Below are 19,911 nucleotides of genomic sequence, written 5' to 3'. Positions count from 1 at the left end.
ATGTTCCACGTCCGTTGGGTGGGCAATGGCCGGTATGTTCTGTTGGACTGTGCTATCATCCTGATTAGTGTCATTGTGTGCTGCTTGTTGATTATCATCCTTCGTTCTGTAGCCAACTAGCTGGGTTCATTGCCTGTAATGTACTGTCGGTGGATTGTATGCGCCTGATCCTTCGTTTTTATAAAATTTAAAAATTAACCTAATTTCTCCTTTACCCGGCGGTCCCTCTTTTCATATGTCGTGTTTTGGACACTAGCTGCTTTTTGTTTTTGGGACTGCTGGGCCGCTCTATCCTTACTTTTTTGTGCTCCCAATTGCTTTCGAGGCCGGCCTGCATGGTTGTGGGCCCGTATCTGTATGCTTATGTTGCACAATAAAGGTTTCAAAAATTAAAAAACAATATATATAAATTACTAAACAACCAAGGAAATAAAGAAGTTTTGGGGGACTCTGGCCTAACCTGGCAGCCGGGTTGCTTCAAGTATTTGGGACTAGACTTTGACAAAGACCTTATTACTACCCTACGAATTAACGAGGACCAGCTCCTAAAGAAAATATCAAACCTACTTGATGGTTGGTCTCCTAAATTTCTGTCATGGTGGGGGAGGGCGGAGACCCTAAAAATTATGGTAACCCCACTGGTGAATTACCTAGAGAGTATGCTTCCAATTACCTTCTCGGAGGACTTTTTGAAAAAGGTGGATAAGCTCTTTGGTACATTTTTATGGCAAGGGAAGAAGCCCAGGGTATCAATGAAGAAGCTACAACTAGCTAAAGATAAAGGCGGCCTGGGTCTTCCCAATTTCAGGAATTGCCAAACTGCATTCCTCTGTAAGCAAGGTGCACAATGGCTAAGTGAAGATCCAGTATATATCCCATTATGGCTAGATATAGAAAAGTCTCTCGTTGGCAAAGGGCAAAGCTCCCCTCCCTGCACTACTCACTATGGACTTGTCACACCTCCCTCATTCGAAATACATCTTATTGAACACAAGGCGTGCCCTTGTACGACTAGACCAAGATCACAAGACTGGCCTCAAGTTAAAAAACACCACCTTAGTTGCCCTACAGCATAATCCTGCATTTAGAATTAATGGGGAATCCCTAAACTGGGAACATTGGTCCGCAAAGTGTATTAATCTGTTCAGTGATCTTTATGATGGGCAACATCCGTTACCGTTCTCCTCGATCCAGGCAACACACTGTCTCACACCAATGGACTTCTATGATTTCCTCAAAGTGAAGTCGCTGCTGTCCACACGCTCTCTCAAACCCTCAGAACCATGGCTCAAGTCCCAACTAACACGCATTAGGGTGGCAGGTCACTTTGGGTCCACGATATACAAACTTCTCCTCCCTTCACCAGGGAAGGCCCAAAAACGTAATGAATCGCAGTGGGAGGCGGAACCCAACTCAACGGGGATTGCCTTCGACTGGGACAAAATCCACGCTACAGCCCTGGTACACAAAGTTTCCCCAATACTGTCACAAACCAAATACATGCTACTTAACAGGGCATATTGGACGCCACACAGGTTATTTAAACTTCAATTAAAAGACGACCCCAATTGCTGGAACTGTAAATTAGAGGTAGGAGACCTAGCACACAAGCTTTTTCAATGCTCCTTGCTAGGAAACTTTTGGGAAATAATTTTTGATTGTATAGAACATATCCTAAGGATTAAACCTTCAAGGGAATTTGTTTATGTCATATTGGGTGCCCTAGAACCAAATCTGGCCAACGATAATGACCGTCGACTTACTTCTCACCATGGCATGTAAGGTCATATTATGTAAATGGAAGAACGCCGCTGATGTATCCTTTAAAATGTGGCAAGAATGGGTATCTTGCATTAGAGGTGCAGACAATCGTGCTTTACAATCCTCACCTTGGCGTGTCTCCAATAAGAGGCTTTGGAAATCCCTCGATGCCTCTTCCTTCTCCTTTGACCCTCCGTAAGCCTGCCTTGAGTGAATGGCCCTCTGGTAAAGGAGGTGCACACCACCTGCCATTATATATACTGCATCACTCAATGTGACTCTCGACGAGGACGTAGGGCGAAGCCTACGCCTGCTGGCACTTGTTAAAACCACTGACCACTGGCTTATATGCGGAATGTAGCTCTGCACTAGGAAGACCTTGCAATGTGTATATCACTACTTACTACTGTAACATCTGAGGCTTGATCGTCAACTTGGGGTATGATATGCAATACTTCTGTTTATGCATTTTGTATTTTGCATTTCTTTGTGTATTCCACGTGTGGCGTGTGGCATTTTGTAATTTGCATTTCGTAATCTACTTATTTTGTATCATGCTCAGGTCTATGCTTCCTTTGTGACTGATGTATGTACTCATTCATGTAATTCTTTGATTTCACCATTGCCACTTTTATAGTTTCTTATTCCTTATTCAATACATTCTGTATCTTCTGTATTGTCAGTATTTCTTTTGATTTTTTTTCCTTTTGTGTTTCTAATAAAAACGATTTGAAATAAAAAAAAAAATTGGGGGGGAGATGCTCTTAAAATGTGCCCTTCAATTTAAAGTCGTGGACAAGGGCTCCTTTTCAGTGATCTTTCCATTTTGTCCTGGCTATATTACAATCACCGCTAAGGGAACAGGGGATGTAATTTCTTTATACAGATTAATTAACCAGTCTAAAGCCAATTGACATTGTGTAGCATTTACATATACTTTGTGTGTCGGTCATAAATGGACCAGGTAGCACATACATTTACTTTGTTGATATAATGTACCATAGTGCATACCCATAACACGTAGTATTTACTGAAAGCCCTATGCCTGAAATCAAACATTAACTTCAATAAACCAAGTAAATAAATATTGTGCAATAATAGTGATTATATGTCCCAAGTTTGTAATGTAGGAAATCAATGTCAAAATATTCTGTATCTTTCATCGAAGAAGTTCAGCTCAAATTTCATGTTTCATCAGAATCGTTCTGCATTTGTGCAGATCATTCTTTAGGCTGGATATAATTAAAATATATAAACGTAACAAAATGTTAATAATATCAAATTATGTAACCATTTACTACAGAACAACAGACCCTGTAAAAATTACCATATAAACTACACTTCGATATTCAGGGGTGTTATTTGTGTTACAATAAAGTAAGTGGCATGAATCAGAAAGATCAAATAACAAACGGACAATATACATACGTGATTCCAGGCACTTCACAAGATCTGGGCCGTGAAGACAGAGACTGCACCTAAATGTCAAAAACATGGATACTACGTTTAACACACATCCACATTTAGAACTTTACTTCAGCATTAATCATGAAATTCAATAGAATAATATGGCTGCTACCGGGTTTAATTCGTATTCGATCCCAAAACTCACACGTGCAAGTGCAACACTTCACTTTGATTAATAACAAGGGATGAAGTTTAGGGGCCCAGCATTTTGATTTCTATTTCAATTCAAGTCGGACCCATCTTGTTACACCCTTATTTATGGTGTTGTCTGTGTGATCCACTGCTATAATCAACGTAGGTATACTCACTACAATGACCAGCTGCAACCCCTTAAGAAATAGAGCATTGCTTGTATTTTAGCCCAGGCTGTATTTAATTGATGCCAGACGTTTGAGCTATAGTTTCTAAATCGTGTTAAGTATTCAGATCCAGGGGACGTGGCTTGGCACGTCAAGATTGCAGTAGCACTCTAAGAGTGCTCTGGACCCCTCCGTCATCCGTGCCATGATCCACCGCCATCAGCCCTTCTACAGCCAGCTGCTCAATCACTGCTGCCTCCACCTCGATCAGCGCAACACATTTAGGGGTCAGAGACGGTCTTACCTGCAAGCAGAGGGTGATCATGACTCCGGCCTTTGGCATGCCCACGACTAAGATGGCGACCACCATCCCCTGAAGCTCTCTCCTGCGACTGCGCCTGGCAGACCATCCTCGTTCGGCTGGGGACAGAGGTTCCGGCACTGTGCTCCTATTCCTCTGCTGAGTGCTTGACGCTGCGGACACTGAGTATCGGAGGGTCCTGCATCGATCTAGGGAGTGACCTTCCTTTTTTCTCACCCGGCTGTGCCCTCTGACACCACTGGTCTGACTTGCGGAGCTGGAGGCTGGGACCACTGTTGATGAGGCGCATATCAGCCGGAGTATCGGTCGCAAATTCGAGGGGTGGGGTCCCGGAGCTTGTACCCCTCTTGCCACACCTGGACCTGTGCCCCCAGCCTGGCTGCTGCCGATGTGGGCCGGGGCCGATTCTGCTGGCTTTGGAGCCGTGGACGTGTGATCTAAGGCCCTCCGGGAGGCCCGAGTTTGGCGCGGCTGCAGAGACGGCCTACAAGGCTGCCTGGGCCCACTTCCCTGTCTTTGGCTCGGCTGCCACTGCGGCCGTGTTCTTCGGGCTCCAGCACCCTTCACCCAGAGGCAGACGTGTCTCTTACCGGCTCTTCGCCGGCACCCCGTTGTACGGCCGGATCCCCCTGGGACTTTCTGGAGCCTTGCACCTGCCTGGGGAGACGGTGTCTGACCTGCCCAGATTCTAGATGCAGCCACCCTACTTGATCAGCAGCCAGTGGGTTATTACTCACTGCTGAGGTTGCGGGGCCTCCCACAACTCATTACCGGAGCACCAGGTTCTACGGCTGAGCCCTACCTGCAGCGACTGTATTGGATGGACGCTGCCTGTGGCCGGCCGTTCCACCGACGCTTGGCCTCCTGCCATTAAGAGAGTGCCTGAGCTTCAAGCTGTGGTTGGTGGACCAGATCAGAGGTGGGTGCCTGTTTGACTGTGCGGGGGGACCACAGCATCATCCACACGCCTTACGCCCCTCCCTAATCTAAAATACTGTCCCTGAGGCACATCAGGTGCTGAAAACAACCTAGTGGGAGGTGGAATGAGCTGCACTTGTTGGGCGCCTTAGGGTCCTCGGCGTGGGCCCCCTCCATGGCTTCCTTCCCACGGTCCTGGCCCCTGCAGGACCCTCCAAAGCCTTGGACCTGCCTGGGGCGACTGTGTCTGACCTGCCCGGGGCTCTAGATGCGGCCACCCTACTTGATCAGAAGCCAGTGGGTCATTACTCCCTGCTGAGGTTGCCGGGCCTCCCAAAACTCATTACCGGAGCACCACGTTCTACGGCTGAGGCCTACCTGCTACAACTGTATCGGATGGACGCTGCCTGTGGCCGGCCGTTCCACCGACGCTTGGCCTCCTGCCATTAAGATAGTGCCTGAGCTTCAAGCTGTGGTTGGCGGACCAGATCAGAGGTGGGTGCCTGTTTGACTGTGCGGGGTGGCCCACAGCATCATCCACACGCCTTACGCCCCTCCCTAATCTACAATACTGTCCCTGAGGCACATCAGGTGCTGAAAACAACCTAGTGGGAGGTGGAATGGGCTGCACTTGTTGGGCGGCATAGGGTCCTCGGCGTGGGCCCCCTCCATGGCTTCCTTCCCACGGTCCTGGCCCTGCAGGACCCTCCAAACCACTATGGGCCCATGACATTAGGGCCCACGCGACCTGTCTTGTGACTCTGGCTCCGGCAGCACCCACAATACCCTCGAAGGAGGAAGTAGTATCGGCCGCACACATCGAGCAGCGTGGGGTCCTTAACGTCGGTCCCCCCGACGATTCCGCATCTCTGCGTTCCACGTGGTGAGCTTGATCGGGCCCTGCGAGCCCTGGTCGCTTGAACTTGTATTTCTGACCCTTGAACCCTGACCTGGGTGAGGCTCCAATTTCTGCAGGGGACTCGTGGGGGGGGTGGGGTCGAGGTCGCGGAACTGGCCGCATTCATCGAGCGGCCCGAGGGGAGGGCATCCTCCGTCGTCCTCCCCTCCTTCCTTCGACCTGGTGGCACCCTTTCCGGACTGGGTGGGGCATCATTCTTCATGGATCAGTCGCCATTTCAGGTGGCAAGGGCAGGGCGTCCGGACTTGCTTTAATATGTGCGCCGGAGTTGGTGGGCTTGGGCGGGGTAAGTTCAGTGCCCGGGCCCAAGTATCAACGGCTCGGGCCCTGGGCCTCTCCCGTGGGGAGCCATCTGCCAAGTGAGCCTGTATCATCTCTGTTGACTAGACATCCAGGCTCCTACTCCCACGACCAGGATGGGTAGAGACAGTGCCCGAAGACACCCTCTTCACAGACAAACTAAAATGGAATCCGTATACCACCACAGAGCAGATCCCAGTGGAAGGGGCATCTGGAGGATCCTTCCTCTCTGGGGGAGACCTCTCGCCCATCCTACAGGCTATCAGCACTTCCCAGGCCTCGGTGGAGAGCAAGATTGGCGAGATCCGGGTGGAAATGGCCCTCATCCGCCAGGACCTTCATAATGCCACAGCAAATATCTCAGAGGTGGAGTCACGCCTCTCCATGGTTGAGGACGAGCTGGGACAGTTGAAGACCCAGGTGACTCGCCTGCAGAATCACACCTCTGAATTACACCGTCGAGCCGAAGATGCTGAAAACTGCTCGCGGTGAAACAACTTACGCATCATAGGTTTCCCTGAGGGGGTTGAGCAGGGCCAAGTGGACGCCTTTTTGGAGACATGGGTGAAGTCATGGATACACAAAGATGCTCTCTCTATGTGGTTTGCAATTGAGCGTGCTCACCGCTCCCTGGCACCTAAACCTCCTCCCGGGGCCTCATCCCGTCCCATCATTGTCAGGATCCTTAACTTCCGGGACAGGGATGCCATCCTAAGACAGGCCCAGGCCCATTATGTTCTTCCCGGAATACACGAAGGAGGTGCAGGCTCAACGTCGCTCGTATGCAGACATCAAACAAAAATTCTGCAATCTGGGACTGCGATATGGTCAACTCTTCTCGCCCTTTTTCGAGTCGTCTTTCAGGGCAAGACTATTTTTTTTTACACCCCGCAGCTGGCTGGACTTGGCTCACGGAGGAGCGACCTCTGTGGCCCCGGCCTGCTTCCTCTCCAACCTTGTCTGATCCTCAACAAATGCAGCCATCTCCTCAAAGCCACAACAGAGACACACCTGGTCCTGCAGGAGGGGGGTATCGGCGGGAGGAGCATCGCGGCCGCCTGGCCTTGGGCTGCGATTGTCGAATTCCTCTGGGGCTTCCCCGGCTCTCAACAATCACAGCTGCGCCAACTCATTGGATAACCTAATCCGGGATCCGGATCCACCTGGGACATTGCGCCCCGCCTTGTCAGACTCCAACCTTTCTAGAAGCCCAGTGCTCCAGAGATCTGGTGAAGATGCGGTAATCTGATTTGTGGATGCCCACCGGGCCAGTATTGAGGCAGAACTCTTGCGAAACTTTGCATTTCAAAGCAGCTAATGACATTATGACATCCATCACTATGGAGGGGTCCATCATTGCCAGGAACTGCCCTGCTAAACGTTTTAGCTTTCTTTCCAGACACTGCAGGAGCAAGCTAAGTGGGTGTGTTCTCTTGCCAGCATGGCTGTGGCGGTAGGAAAAGGAGCCTTGCCTGCATCACGTGCAGAGCTTGTGGCACGGAAGGGCTCTCATGCTTGCAGATGGGATGGAGGAGCTGCAGGAGCCCAGTGTGAGTTGAGTGGGAGAGCCACTCACACCTCTTTGGGTACGGAAGCCACTCAGGACAGTCACAAAGGTGCCCACACTGTTGAACTGTAAATCAAAAATTAGCGGGGAGTTGAGGCATGCTGTGAATGTGCGACTTGTACTCATATAAGATTAAGGCTTATAGCCAAGATGGGCTCACCCTCTGGAGAGGCACATCACGCTTAAATTAAACTTGAGCCAGGTCTGATCTTTGTGGACAAGATTTGTGACCCCTGGGCCTGTTGGATAGGAGGTAGTCCACACAGAAAGGGAATAACCGGGGCGACAACAACCGAAGTGGGGCCTGATTGACACACCTGTGGGGCAGAGAGAGCGGGGTTTAGAGAGCAGGTTTGGTGGTCTCAATTGTACGTAGTCATGGGCAAGGATAAAGGGGCCCGAGCAGTGGCATCCAACACTATCACGCAATATACGACGCTGCGTCATCCCCCACAGCGCAACGTGCCAAACTGCCGGCACCGAAGAGGAGGACAGCAGATGGGAGGCAGAGCCGACGTGGGCAGAATTGTTGGCCATCATACAGGGATCCCGAAAGGCGCTGGAGGCCCGGATTGATACAATGTTAATCTCCTGTGGGCAGACCTCTGCAAGGTGGCGGACAAAGTCATAGTGGTGTAAGATGATGTATTGGGCCTCAAGGGAGAATTGGATGCCCTGAAGAAGCAACTGTAACAATTATCCTTCACAATAAAAGCTCTGGAGCGCCGTGCGGAAGATGCAGAGGGCGGGTGCGACACAGTAATACTGGCATTTTGGGCTTCCCTGAAAGAGCAGAGGGGAGGTCCGAAGAGTCGTTTTTGAAGCAATGGATCAGGGCTCAGTTGTGCCGGAAGGCTTATCAGACATGTTTGTCATTGGGCGAGCTCCTAGGGCGCTGGTGCCTCTTCTGCCCCCTGGGGCCCCCACCGCAGTTGTTCATCGCCAACATTTTGGACTATAGAGATAGGGACTGCATCCTACGGGCCGCAAGAGAACGACAAGATCTCTGCTTCGAAAACAACAAGATCTCTATTATAGCAAGCATGTGCAGGAGCAAAGGAAATTGTTCATATGTGTGAAGAGGAAGTCATGTGACCTTCACCTGCAATACATGCTAATATATCCTGCAATGCTCAAGGACCTGATGCAGGGGACGCCATACTTCTTCGAGACTCCTGAGGAAGCTGGAGGTATTGCGGATGCACTCCCTCTGTGAGAGCCTCGGACACAAAACAAGAAATTGGGCACCAGATCCCCATCAGGAATACATGTCGGGGGGTAGGGGCGGGATCACCTGTCGAGGACTCTGGAACAGACAAAAGGATTAGGGTTGGGAGTGTTGGAACTCTGCATATGAGTGCAGGATCACTCTGGACTCCGGAAGCCGAGGGGGACATTATAAGGCAGGACAGTGGTGAACCAACACAGGCCAGGATGTGGTCCCGGAAACGCTGCCTGAGTAGGAAGTGGGTGTTGGGTAGAGGGGGTGTTGTAGGGGTGTGTGTAGAGGGGGTGGTGTAGGAGGGTGTGTGGGGGCTGAGGGCCCTGCCTGGCGCCAGGGACACAACATCAGTAAGCAAATATTTACAGGCAAAGGTGAGTCATGGCACTATAAGGGCGGGAGCCTGCCGTGGGTGTAGGAGGAGTGGACTAATTACAATGATGTGTCCTCTTATTCGGCAATAGCCACATCTATGACTCTGGACATTTAGGTTGGGTGAAGACTGAATTTGGGGCGTGGAAGTTGATGGGTCCAGATTTCTATACATAGGGTGGCTTGAGAGTGCTTGCTCAGTTGGGCTACAGAACGGAATGCATGTGGCCTGGCACGACATTAGGGGTGGCATTTCTGACCAGACTGTAGTTTGCAAAATGTCCCTGGGTGGGGGATGGGTTTGGAGGTTATTATTTTGTTTGGGTTGGTTTGTTCTGAAGGTGTGCACTGTAGTGGCAGATGCAAGGGAGGGCAAGGATCTGCATTGGTGCATGAAGTGAGTACACTCCATAATCGGGACTGAGTATACATTTCTGACCTGGAATGCGCGGGGACTGGGCACTTGTTGACACAGGGTGTTAACATTTTAAACATCATATATCAATTGCTTGCCTTCAGGAAACGCACCTGGACGATAGCGGGGCTGCTAGAGCAGCCAAGAAGTGGCGAGGTTGGATGCATCATTCTTCCTACGCTAGGGGTACTATGGTCTGGGTGGCACTGGGCATACCATTCACTGACATATAGTGAATCTGATGCGAATGGAAGATACATTCTGTTGCGTGGCTCCCAAGATGGCAGGGAAATTGTTATACTGAACATTTATGCACCGAATACAGATGATCCCTCATTTTTCCAGGTCACTATTGTCCAACTAAGCAGATGCTCCATGTATATGGATGGGCGACTTTAATTGTGTGCTGGATCCAGCCCTTGATAGATTCCCCCCTCAGGCTGGCACGAAACCTAGAATGTCCCAAATGCTTAGTAAGGTCATGCATGATTTGGACGCTCATGATATATGGAGGATACTCATCATGCATTTCCATTGTTTATCTGCCAATCCCTGATGCATGGAACACAAAGTAGGCCGGACAGACTGTTGGTGTCGGGTGTGCTGGGATTTCCTGAGGCGGAGGTAACTCATTTGGCACACTTCTTGTCCGATCATTCTCCTGTGCAATGCACGGTGAGGTGGGGGACTCCTATACTGGGCCCAAGGCATTGGAGGTTCCCGCCGGACCTCTTGGAATGCCAAGTGGAGAAGGCTGAATTAGCACAATCGATTACAGACTCTCTAGAGATGAACTGGGTACGACTGAGTGGGAGGCTTTAAAAGCAGTGACTTGTAGTGAGTATGGGGCTCTTGTGCGGGGTGAGGAGACAATTGCTTGGGGAACTTGATAAGGAGAAGACATTGGTCGCAATACAGGCGGAAAGCCCAGGAGACCCGGGACAGGATGAATAAATATACCCCGACGCATAACCGCCGGCGGTTGCATGCTGAGGGTGACAAGCTGGGTCGCTTGCTTGCCTGGATTTTATGAAGGAAGCAGTCTCCCACTTTGACCACCACCCTGAAAGCTGAAGGAGGGACAATTGTCCACACCAGGGCAGGCGTTTTAGAGGTGTTCAAGCCACACTTACAGCTGGTATATACTGCAGACCCTGGAGTAACAGCGGACAGGTATGTTCTAATTGTTGAGGATTTGGCACTTCCGCAACTTTCGCTGGAGGGCATAGAGGAGCTCGACGCCCAGATCACCGTTGAGGAAGTGCAGGAGGCACTTTCAATGGAGAAAACTACCTAGGCAGTAAATCTGAATTTGAACACACAATACTCAAGGACCAACACTGAGAATGAACAGCTTCCAATTAAAAACAAAAGTTTATTACAGTTACATACATAATCGCTAAAAAATACATTTCATAAAAAGTTGGATTTACATAAATCACAGCATAAAAATTCTTGAATTTAGAGGAGTGAGTTGTATGTCGACGCGTTTCGGCGGCCAGCGCCTTTCTCAAGACAATATTACAACTATCTGAAAATAAAATAATGTATAATATTAATTAGATCAATGTCAGCGATTACATTCATATGCTATTCTTTGCATATTACATAAAAATAACGGAATCACTGTTCATAATTCTCAGGTCCTATATATATCCTAAACATAGATAATAACTAAGAAAAATTGTTGAACATAAAATCATATATCATAACCTCTCTTCTGGCCTGCTCCTGTTTTATATAGTTGGTCACTGAAAGTCTCTTGATATATAGACCTGTGGGTTATTGGTCTCATTGATTACTTCTTCAAGGTTTAGTTTTCATTGTTATATAGTAGATCATATCTGACAATAAGGAGAGTATTCATTGCTAGCATCAACAGACGATCCTATCTGATATTTAGATCATAAATGCATGGTGTGACAAATATAGTTAGATATCTAATAGAAAAAATTGAGAACAAATGAATTTACATTGTGACATGTTATGATCCTAAATCTAGTCTGTATAATACAGCAAAAATTAAAAAGCAAATGTAACTCCAATCAGCATAATATAACAGTGATTAAAAAGCAATACCAAAGGTTAACATTAAATGCTAAATAATAATCCTCAATAGTAGAGTGAACTTATAACTCGGTGAAAGGCAGATGCAGAATTGAGTAGAGATAAGACAGAAAAAAGCTGAATGTCATAGATCTTTAATCTGAATTGAAAAGCTTAGATATTATCTGATAATTATTATGGGAGTATAAATCAGTTCTATCATTTGGGAATCAATATTCTTACTCAAGTATAAAACACATGGAATGGATTTCCTATTTGTAAGTGTCTTATATAGATATCTAGATAATCTCTTATAGCTGTCAAGGGCTCATCGCTCACAGATGTTGATGCCTACATACATCTATTTAGCACTTACCACAGGTAAGGAAGAGCTTCAAAAATAGGAGTTGATATTGTTGTTAAAATGGAGTCATCTGCTATTCTGAACCGGAACACAAGTGTTTCCAAACTAATTCTGTAATGATGATTACTACAAATAAAAGCCACAATTAATATTGCAGATATATGCATGCAATCCTGTCGGTAATTAAGTGATAAAAAGGACAACTAACCTATTTGGTTGACTTGTCAGTTCTTATTTTTTGCTTCTGATAGATATTTCAGTCTGTGTTTGATGGATAAAGTTTCTGCCTAAATGATAAAAATACACCTCTTATAATGTGCTTAGATATAGGATAAGTCTATACTATAGGACGATTTACTTATTTACTCTTCTTACCCAATTGAGAGCTTTGAAATGGGTCGCCTCCACACTATTAATATATGTTAAATAGGTATCAAAGCCTATGATGCCAATGATTTTTGATGACTGAAATAAACAAATGAAACAATTCTCAGTACTGAGAGTTTATACGGTCAGCTACAAACGATACGTATTATTAAGATTGCCATGTTATATGCTTACCGGGCTAATTAACAAGTGGTGACCGTCATTGATAGGGGGTCAAAGGAAGATAATAACTTGCTATGTATATGATGGCCATACGTACAGATACGTTTGATTCCTTTAGAAACAAGAAAAAGATGCTTATTATAATCTGGGACAAAAAATATATCTTAGACAGGGTCTAAACTAACTAAGAAGTTAGCAGGTACTTAATACATACCGTTGTAAATGGCCTGAGTGCTTATAACTTCTCTTCAATATTTTCAGAAGAAGTTCAAGGGGGCCGATGTAGTTATACCAGCTTAAATGATTCCTACAGGGCAAAATGAATTCCTAAGTTGTTAAAACGTTAGCTACTGACTGTTGTTAACGCGTTCTAATCCCTATTCCCTAATGGCATACCTGTCAATTCTGAAGGGGAAGTAGCGTGGAGGCGAGCGTCTACTTCGGGCGGAGTCCCGGGATGAAATGACCAAGAGGTGCGGTGCGCGCGTATTTATGTAACTCCCGCTGCCGCTAATAGGGCTGTTCGTGACGTGATAGAGTCATGAAACCGGAAGAAAGACTATGATTCTTCTAGTGAGGGATAAATGCGTTCACGTTGTGGCTGCGAGAAGCTCCCGCTGCCGCTAATAGGTCTGTTCGTGACGTGATGGAGTCATGAAACCGGTAGAAGGACTATGATTCTTCTAGTGAAGGATAAATGCTTTCACGCTGTGGCTGCGAGAAAGCATTCCACGCTTAACCTGGCTTGGCTTGTGTTAATAAAATAATAATAAATGACTAATCCCAACTATTGCCAGTTAAGCATGCTGATTGTTTAACACTGTTGTATATTACGTGTTACTCGCTAATATGTCTCTACAGAATAAAAACTTTAATGGAAAACAATGAAAGAGATTGTAATCAATGCAGAGAACGAAAATTGTCTTCCTGGATAATTTGAACAGAGCTCTTAGTTCTATATTTTTCTATAATTTTATGTTAAAAAATAGCGTTCTCCCACGGGATTTCGCTATTCAATCCCTCACGGAATGTGTTGAGAGAAAAAATCCAGAAGACTTCGCGTTTTTTGCGTATTGCCTCGCCTCCTTTGTCATCAGCAGTGTTAATTTTTTCTAATATGCGCCAAGTGAAATCATTAGGACCATGGCCATGATCTAGGAAATGTTTCACAATAGGTGCATTTATTTTCTTGGTTTTGACTGCAGAACGATGTTCTGTCAGTCTTGTCTGTATTGCCCGTGATGTTTCACCAACATATCCTTGAGAGCATGGGCATTTCAAGAGGTAAATAACGTTAGAGGTTCTGCAATTATACATCTCCTTAGCATTGGCTGTATATCCGTTATGTGTGAAGGTCACTCCTGTGTCTATGCTTGCACATGACTTGCCCAAATGATAGAACTGATTTATACTCCCATAATAATTATCAGATAATATCTAAGCTTTTCAATTCAGATTAAAGATCTATGACATTCAGCTTTTTTCTGTCTTATCTCTACTCAATTCTGCATCTGCCTTTCACCGAGTTATAAGTTCACTCTACTATTGAGGATTATTATTTAGCATTTAATGTTAACCTTTGGTATTGCTTTTTAATCACTGTTATATTATGCTGATTGGAGTTACATTTGCTTTTTAATTTTTGCTGTATTATACAGACTAGATTTAGGATCATAACATGTCACAATGTAAATTCATTTGTTCTCAATTTTTTCTATTAGATATCTAACTATATTTGTCACACCATGCATTTATGATCTAAATATCAGATAGGATCGTCTGTTGATGCTAGCAATGAATACTCTCCTTATTGTCAGATATGATTTACTATATAACAATGAAAACTAAACCTTGAAGAAGTAATCAATGAGACCAATAACCCACAGGTCTATATATCAAGAGACTTTCAGTGACCAACTATATAAAACAGGAGCAGGCCAGAAGAGAGGTTATGATATATGATTTTATGTTCAACAATTTTTCTTAGTTATTATCTATGTTTAGGATATATATAGGACCTGAGAATTATGAACAGTGATTCCGTTATTTTTATGTAATATGCAAAGAATAGCATATGAATGTAATCGCTGACATTGATCTAATTAATATTATACATTATTTTATTTTCAGATAGTTGTAATATTGTCTTGAGAAAGGCGCTGGCCGCCGAAACGCGTCGACATACAACTCACTCCTCTAAATTCAAGAATTTTTATGCTGTGATTTATGTAAATCCAACTTTTTATGAAATGTATTTTTTAGCGATTATGTATGTAACTGTAATAAACTTTTGTTTTTAATTGGAAGCTGTTCATTCTCAGTGTTGGTCCTTGAGTATTGTGTGTTCAAATTCAGATTTACTGCCTAGGTAGTTTTCTCCATTGATTTATTCCCTGACCTAGGGGTTGATTGCTAATTTTTATTCAGGGAACCCTTGTTGTCTTCAAAGAGTTTACCCACAGCTTGTCTGTGCAGGGTCGGCATAATTTATCCTCATTGTATTAATGTGTGCATAACCTCTCAATGTATTAATAGCCTGATCTAGTAACTACTTGCCCTTACTTCATCTATCAACTCTATCTATAACTCTCTCTTTTGTTCATCTACACTTAAAACAAATAAATATCCATCTTAGATTCAAAATTTAAGAATGGCACAGATTCAAACTTTTGGCTTCTCAGATGCAGAATTTGCATTATTAATAGGCACATCTAATACCCCAGCAGAAGCAACTACCTCGTCGTCTAATACCCAGAAAGATGATTATAACAAATTATTCGACCTCAAAAAGAAATTGAGACGAATGGAAGCCCATGGGGAATTTATGTTAGCCTACCTGAAATCAGGCATTATCCCCATGGGTTTGCGAGTAAGAAATATCCCAGGGTTATTTGTACATCATCGTAGCTTCATAGAAAAATGGAGCATGATCGCGAGCCGTTGTTCGCGAGATCTAATGATGCTCATAGTAGCGACAGCTAAAGAACTAGCATTAGAGATTCAAAAAGAAATAGAGACTCTGGAAGAGGCTATTAAACAATTGGGGAACCTAGAAGAGACGATGAAAAAATTAGAAGATCTTAATAAAGAAGTCGAATCGTTTGTAAACTACCTAGAAAAACGTAAAAATGACAAACTTACAAAAGAGAAACGATTTTATTCGGTTGAACTAGCTTACCCCTATTTGAGAGCTGACTTTTATAAGCAAAACCATTATCTAGACACAAATAGAAATCAACAACAGAGAGTTAACAATTTCTCTGTCTCATCTGAATCAGGAGGAGAAGGAGAAGATGCCTTCTATGAATCAGATAGCAACTACAACTCGGCTCAAGCCAAACGAAACCAAAATCAGACTCCTTTTTTAGGGAACCGCGGTGGTCGCCGGGGACGACCCAGAGTGAGATTCCAAACACAGACCAGGGGGGGATACAAACCCCAGCATCATTATCAACAAGACCCCAACTACCAGCAAGACCCTCAGAACCACTATCAACAACAGGAGCCTCAGTTTGTAAGAGAGACAAGAAGCAGACAGTACTGGAAACCAGGGATGTAATTCCCATATTTAACCTTTCTAGTACCCCTCTAAATGAATCTAGTGTCAACGTTTTATCGAAAGGACTATCGTTTGTTCCTCATTGTAACACGAATGTTTTTGAGCTATATAGCGACATAATATCCTTCTTTCGTAAGATTCGATTAAAAAAGTTTTTCCAAAATGAAGTAGTTGATCAGTTATCATCAGATCCTCCCACTTTAAGACTCCCATCAACCTGGAGCCCTTCCCTTGATCAGATTGGACCAGAGGTAGCAGCATTTGAACTGGTTGTTCTTAAAAAACTTGAAAAAACCATTCGTTTTATTCCAAAACCCATCTACAATATGGATAAATCAGAACATGATGCCTTACATGCACTTGCCTCAGATCCATCTATCACAATTAAGAGCTGCGATAAGGGCGGCGGAATAGCAGTACTTGATTCCCAAATCTATGAGAGTAATATGCTTAAAATGCTAGAAGATCAAACCTTTTACCAGCCTGAAAGACACAACCCTATTAACAAAATAACTAGAGACATTCGTCAAATAACTACGAGAGCATTAGAAAATGGTGAAATCAATACCCAAGAGTTTGACTACCTAAATACCAATGCGGGCAAGATTGCCTGCATATATGGACAACCTAAGATTCATAAAGACGAAAAAAACCCTCCTTATAGACCTATCGTCTCCACAATAGGCACACCCACAGAAGCACTATCTAAATATGTGGACAGTTACTTGTGCCCCCACATACCGAATGTCCCTTCCTATATTAAAGACACGAGTGAGATGATTAATAAAGTGGAGAGTATAAGTTTTAACCCATTACGAGATCTCCTCGTTACTCTTGATATAGAGTCTCTCTATAGTAATATCCCCATAAGAGAGGCTCTCACAGCAGTAGAATGGTTTATTAACCTCTACTCCGTATCTTGTCCCAAAAACTTTCTGCTGCAATGTCTTCGCATGGTCCTCACTGAGAACATATTTGAATTTGGACACAAACTGTTCAGACAAACAAAAGGAGTCAGCATGGGGGCCTCAGTGGCACCGTCCGTAGCAAATATCTATATGGCTGAATTCGAGGCTCGCCATATACATAATGAAGTAGCGCCCTTTTTCGAGTCCATCTCCCATTGGTCCAGATACATAGACGACATCTTCTTTGTCTGGACCGATGGGAGAGAGACTTTAGATGAATTCCTAGCATGGCTAAATACATGTGACTCCAATCTTAAATTCACCTCCCACATTAGTTCGGAGAAGTTAGAATTTTTGGATATTTGGATTCTCCATGAAGAAGGAAAATTGAAAGTAGATCTTTTTATAAAACCGACAGCCAGGAATACGCTCCTACACTTTCGAAGTTTCCATCCAAGGAATCAAAGACAAAGCATCCCGTTCTCTCAATTTTTGAGGGTAAGGAGAAATTGTACTAGCCTTGCAGATTTTGACAGACAGGCAGAAGGGATGAGACAAAAATTCTTAGACCGTGGCTACCCGCACAGACTGGTGCGAGACTCGTATAAAAGGGCACGATATTATGACAGAGATTGCCTACTGAGAACAAAATCTAAGAAAGAAGCGAATAAATTAGTCTGCATCACACGTCATTCAACAGTCAACGCTAAAGTTAAACAGGTCATCAACTCCTCATGGCACATCTTGAATAGCAATGGAGCTATCAAGCTTGAGAAACCACTTTTTGCCCATAGGCGTAACAAAAACATAAAAGATCATATTGTTCACTCCAGAATTAAAAGACCGGTAGACTCTCATCATATGGCACAGAAATCCCTGACTGAAGATAACCCTGTTAAAGGTACCTTTCCCTGTTCAAGTTGCAAATCATGTGCAAGCATAGACACAGGAGTGACCTTCACACATAACGGATATACAGCCAATGCTAAGGAGATGTATAATTGCAGAACCTCTAACGTTATTTACCTCTTGAAATGCCCATGCTCTCAAGGATATGTTGGTGAAACATCACGGGCAATACAGACAAGACTGACAGAACATCGTTCTGCAGTCAAAACCAAGAAAATAAATGCACCTATTGTGAAACATTTCCTAGATCATGGCCATGGTCCTAATGATTTCACTTGGCGCATATTAGAAAAAATTAACACTGCTGATGACAAAGGAGGCGAGGCAATACGCAAAAAACGCGAAGTCTTCTGGATTTTTTCTCTCAACACATTCCGTGAGGGATTGAATAGCGAAATCCCGTGGGAGAACGCTATTTTTTAACATAAAATTATAGAAAAATATAGAACTAAGAGCTCTGTTCAAATTATCCAGGAAGACAATTTTCGTTCTCTGCATTGATTACAATCTCTTTCATTGTTTTCCATTAAAGTTTTTATTCTGTAGAGACATATTAGCGAGTAACACGTAATATACAACAGTGTTAAACAATCAGCATGCTTAACTGGCAATAGTTGGGATTAGTCATTTATTATTATTTTATTAACACAAGCCAAGCCAGGTTAAGCGTGGAATGCTTTCTCGCAGCCACAGCGTGAAAGCATTTATCCTTCACTAGAAGAATCATAGTCCTTCTACCGGTTTCATGACTCCATCACGTCACGAACAGACCTATTAGCGGCAGCGGGAGCTTCTCGCAGCCACAACGTGAACGCATTTATCCCTCACTAGAAGAATCATAGTCTTTCTTCCGGTTTCATGACTCTATCACGTCACGAACAGCCCTATTAGCGGCAGCGGGAGTTACATAAATACGCGCGCACCGCACCTCTTGGACATTTCATCCCGGGACTCCGCCCGAAGTAGACGCTCGCCTCCACGCTACTTCCCCTTCAGAATTGACAGGTATGCCATTAGGGAATAGGGATTAGAACGCGTTAACAACAGTCAGTAGCTAACGTTTTAACAACTTAGGAATTCATTTTGCCCTGTAGGAATCATTTAAGCTGGTATAACTACATCGGCCCCCTTGAACTTCTTCTGAAAATATTGAAGAGAAGTTATAAGCACTCAGGCCATTTACAACGGTATGTATTAAGTACCTGCTAACTTCTTAGTTAGTTTAGACCCTGTCTAAGATATATTTTTTGTCCCAGATTATAATAAGCATCTTTTTCTTGTTTCTAAAGGAATCAAACGTATCTGTACGTATGGCCATCATATACATAGCAAGTTATTATCTTCCTTTGACCCCCTATCAATGACGGTCACCACTTGTTAATTAGCCCGGTAAGCATATAACATGGCAATCTTAATAATACGTATCGTTTGTAGCTGACCGTATAAACTCTCAGTACTGAGAATTGTTTCATTTGTTTATTTCAGTCATCAAAAATCATTGGCATCATAGGCTTTGATACCTATTTAACATATATTAATAGTGTGGAGGCGACCCATTTCAAAGCTCTCAATTGGGTAAGAAGAGTAAATAAGTAAATCGTCCTATAGTATAGACTTATCCTATATCTAAGCACATTATAAGAGGTGTATTTTTATCATTTAGGCAGAAACTTTATCCATCAAACACAGACTGAAATATCTATCAGAAGCAAAAAATAAGAACTGACAAGTCAACCAAATAGGTTAGTTGTCCTTTTTATCACTTAATTACCGACAGGATTGCATGCATATATCTGCAATATTAATTGTGGCTTTTATTTGTAGTAATCATCATTACAGAATTAGTTTGGAAACACTTGTGTTCCGGTTCAGAATAGCAGATGACTCCATTTTAACAACAATATCAACTCCTATTTTTGAAGCTCTTCCTTACCTGTGGTAAGTGCTAAATAGATGTATGTAGGCATCAACATCTGTGAGCGATGAGCCCTTGACAGCTATAAGAGATTATCTA

The 19,911-nt window shown here is 44.2% G+C and overlaps 1 protein-coding gene across 6 annotated transcripts in view; it reads right to left on the bottom strand.

Annotated features, from left to right (window-relative positions):
- The window catches only part of CRTC3 (CREB regulated transcription coactivator 3), a 1,134,508-nt gene that overhangs the window by 172,052 nt on the left and 942,545 nt on the right, over positions 1 to 19,911 (bottom strand). For all 6 annotated transcript variants that reach the window (XM_086958213.1, XM_086958215.1, XM_086958212.1 and 3 more), the window contains one exon: positions 3,190 to 3,239. In XM_086958213.1, coding sequence (XP_086814339.1) covers positions 3,190 to 3,239 — 50 coding nt within the window. The remainder of the gene's footprint in view (positions 1 to 3,189; positions 3,240 to 19,911) is intronic.

This window comes from Lissotriton vulgaris, chromosome 2_1, assembly GCF_964263255.1.
Source record: "Lissotriton vulgaris chromosome 2_1, aLisVul1.2, whole genome shotgun sequence".
Lineage (NCBI taxonomy): Eukaryota > Metazoa > Chordata > Amphibia > Caudata > Salamandridae > Lissotriton > Lissotriton vulgaris.
This window is presented reverse-complemented; position numbering and strand designations above follow the sequence as displayed.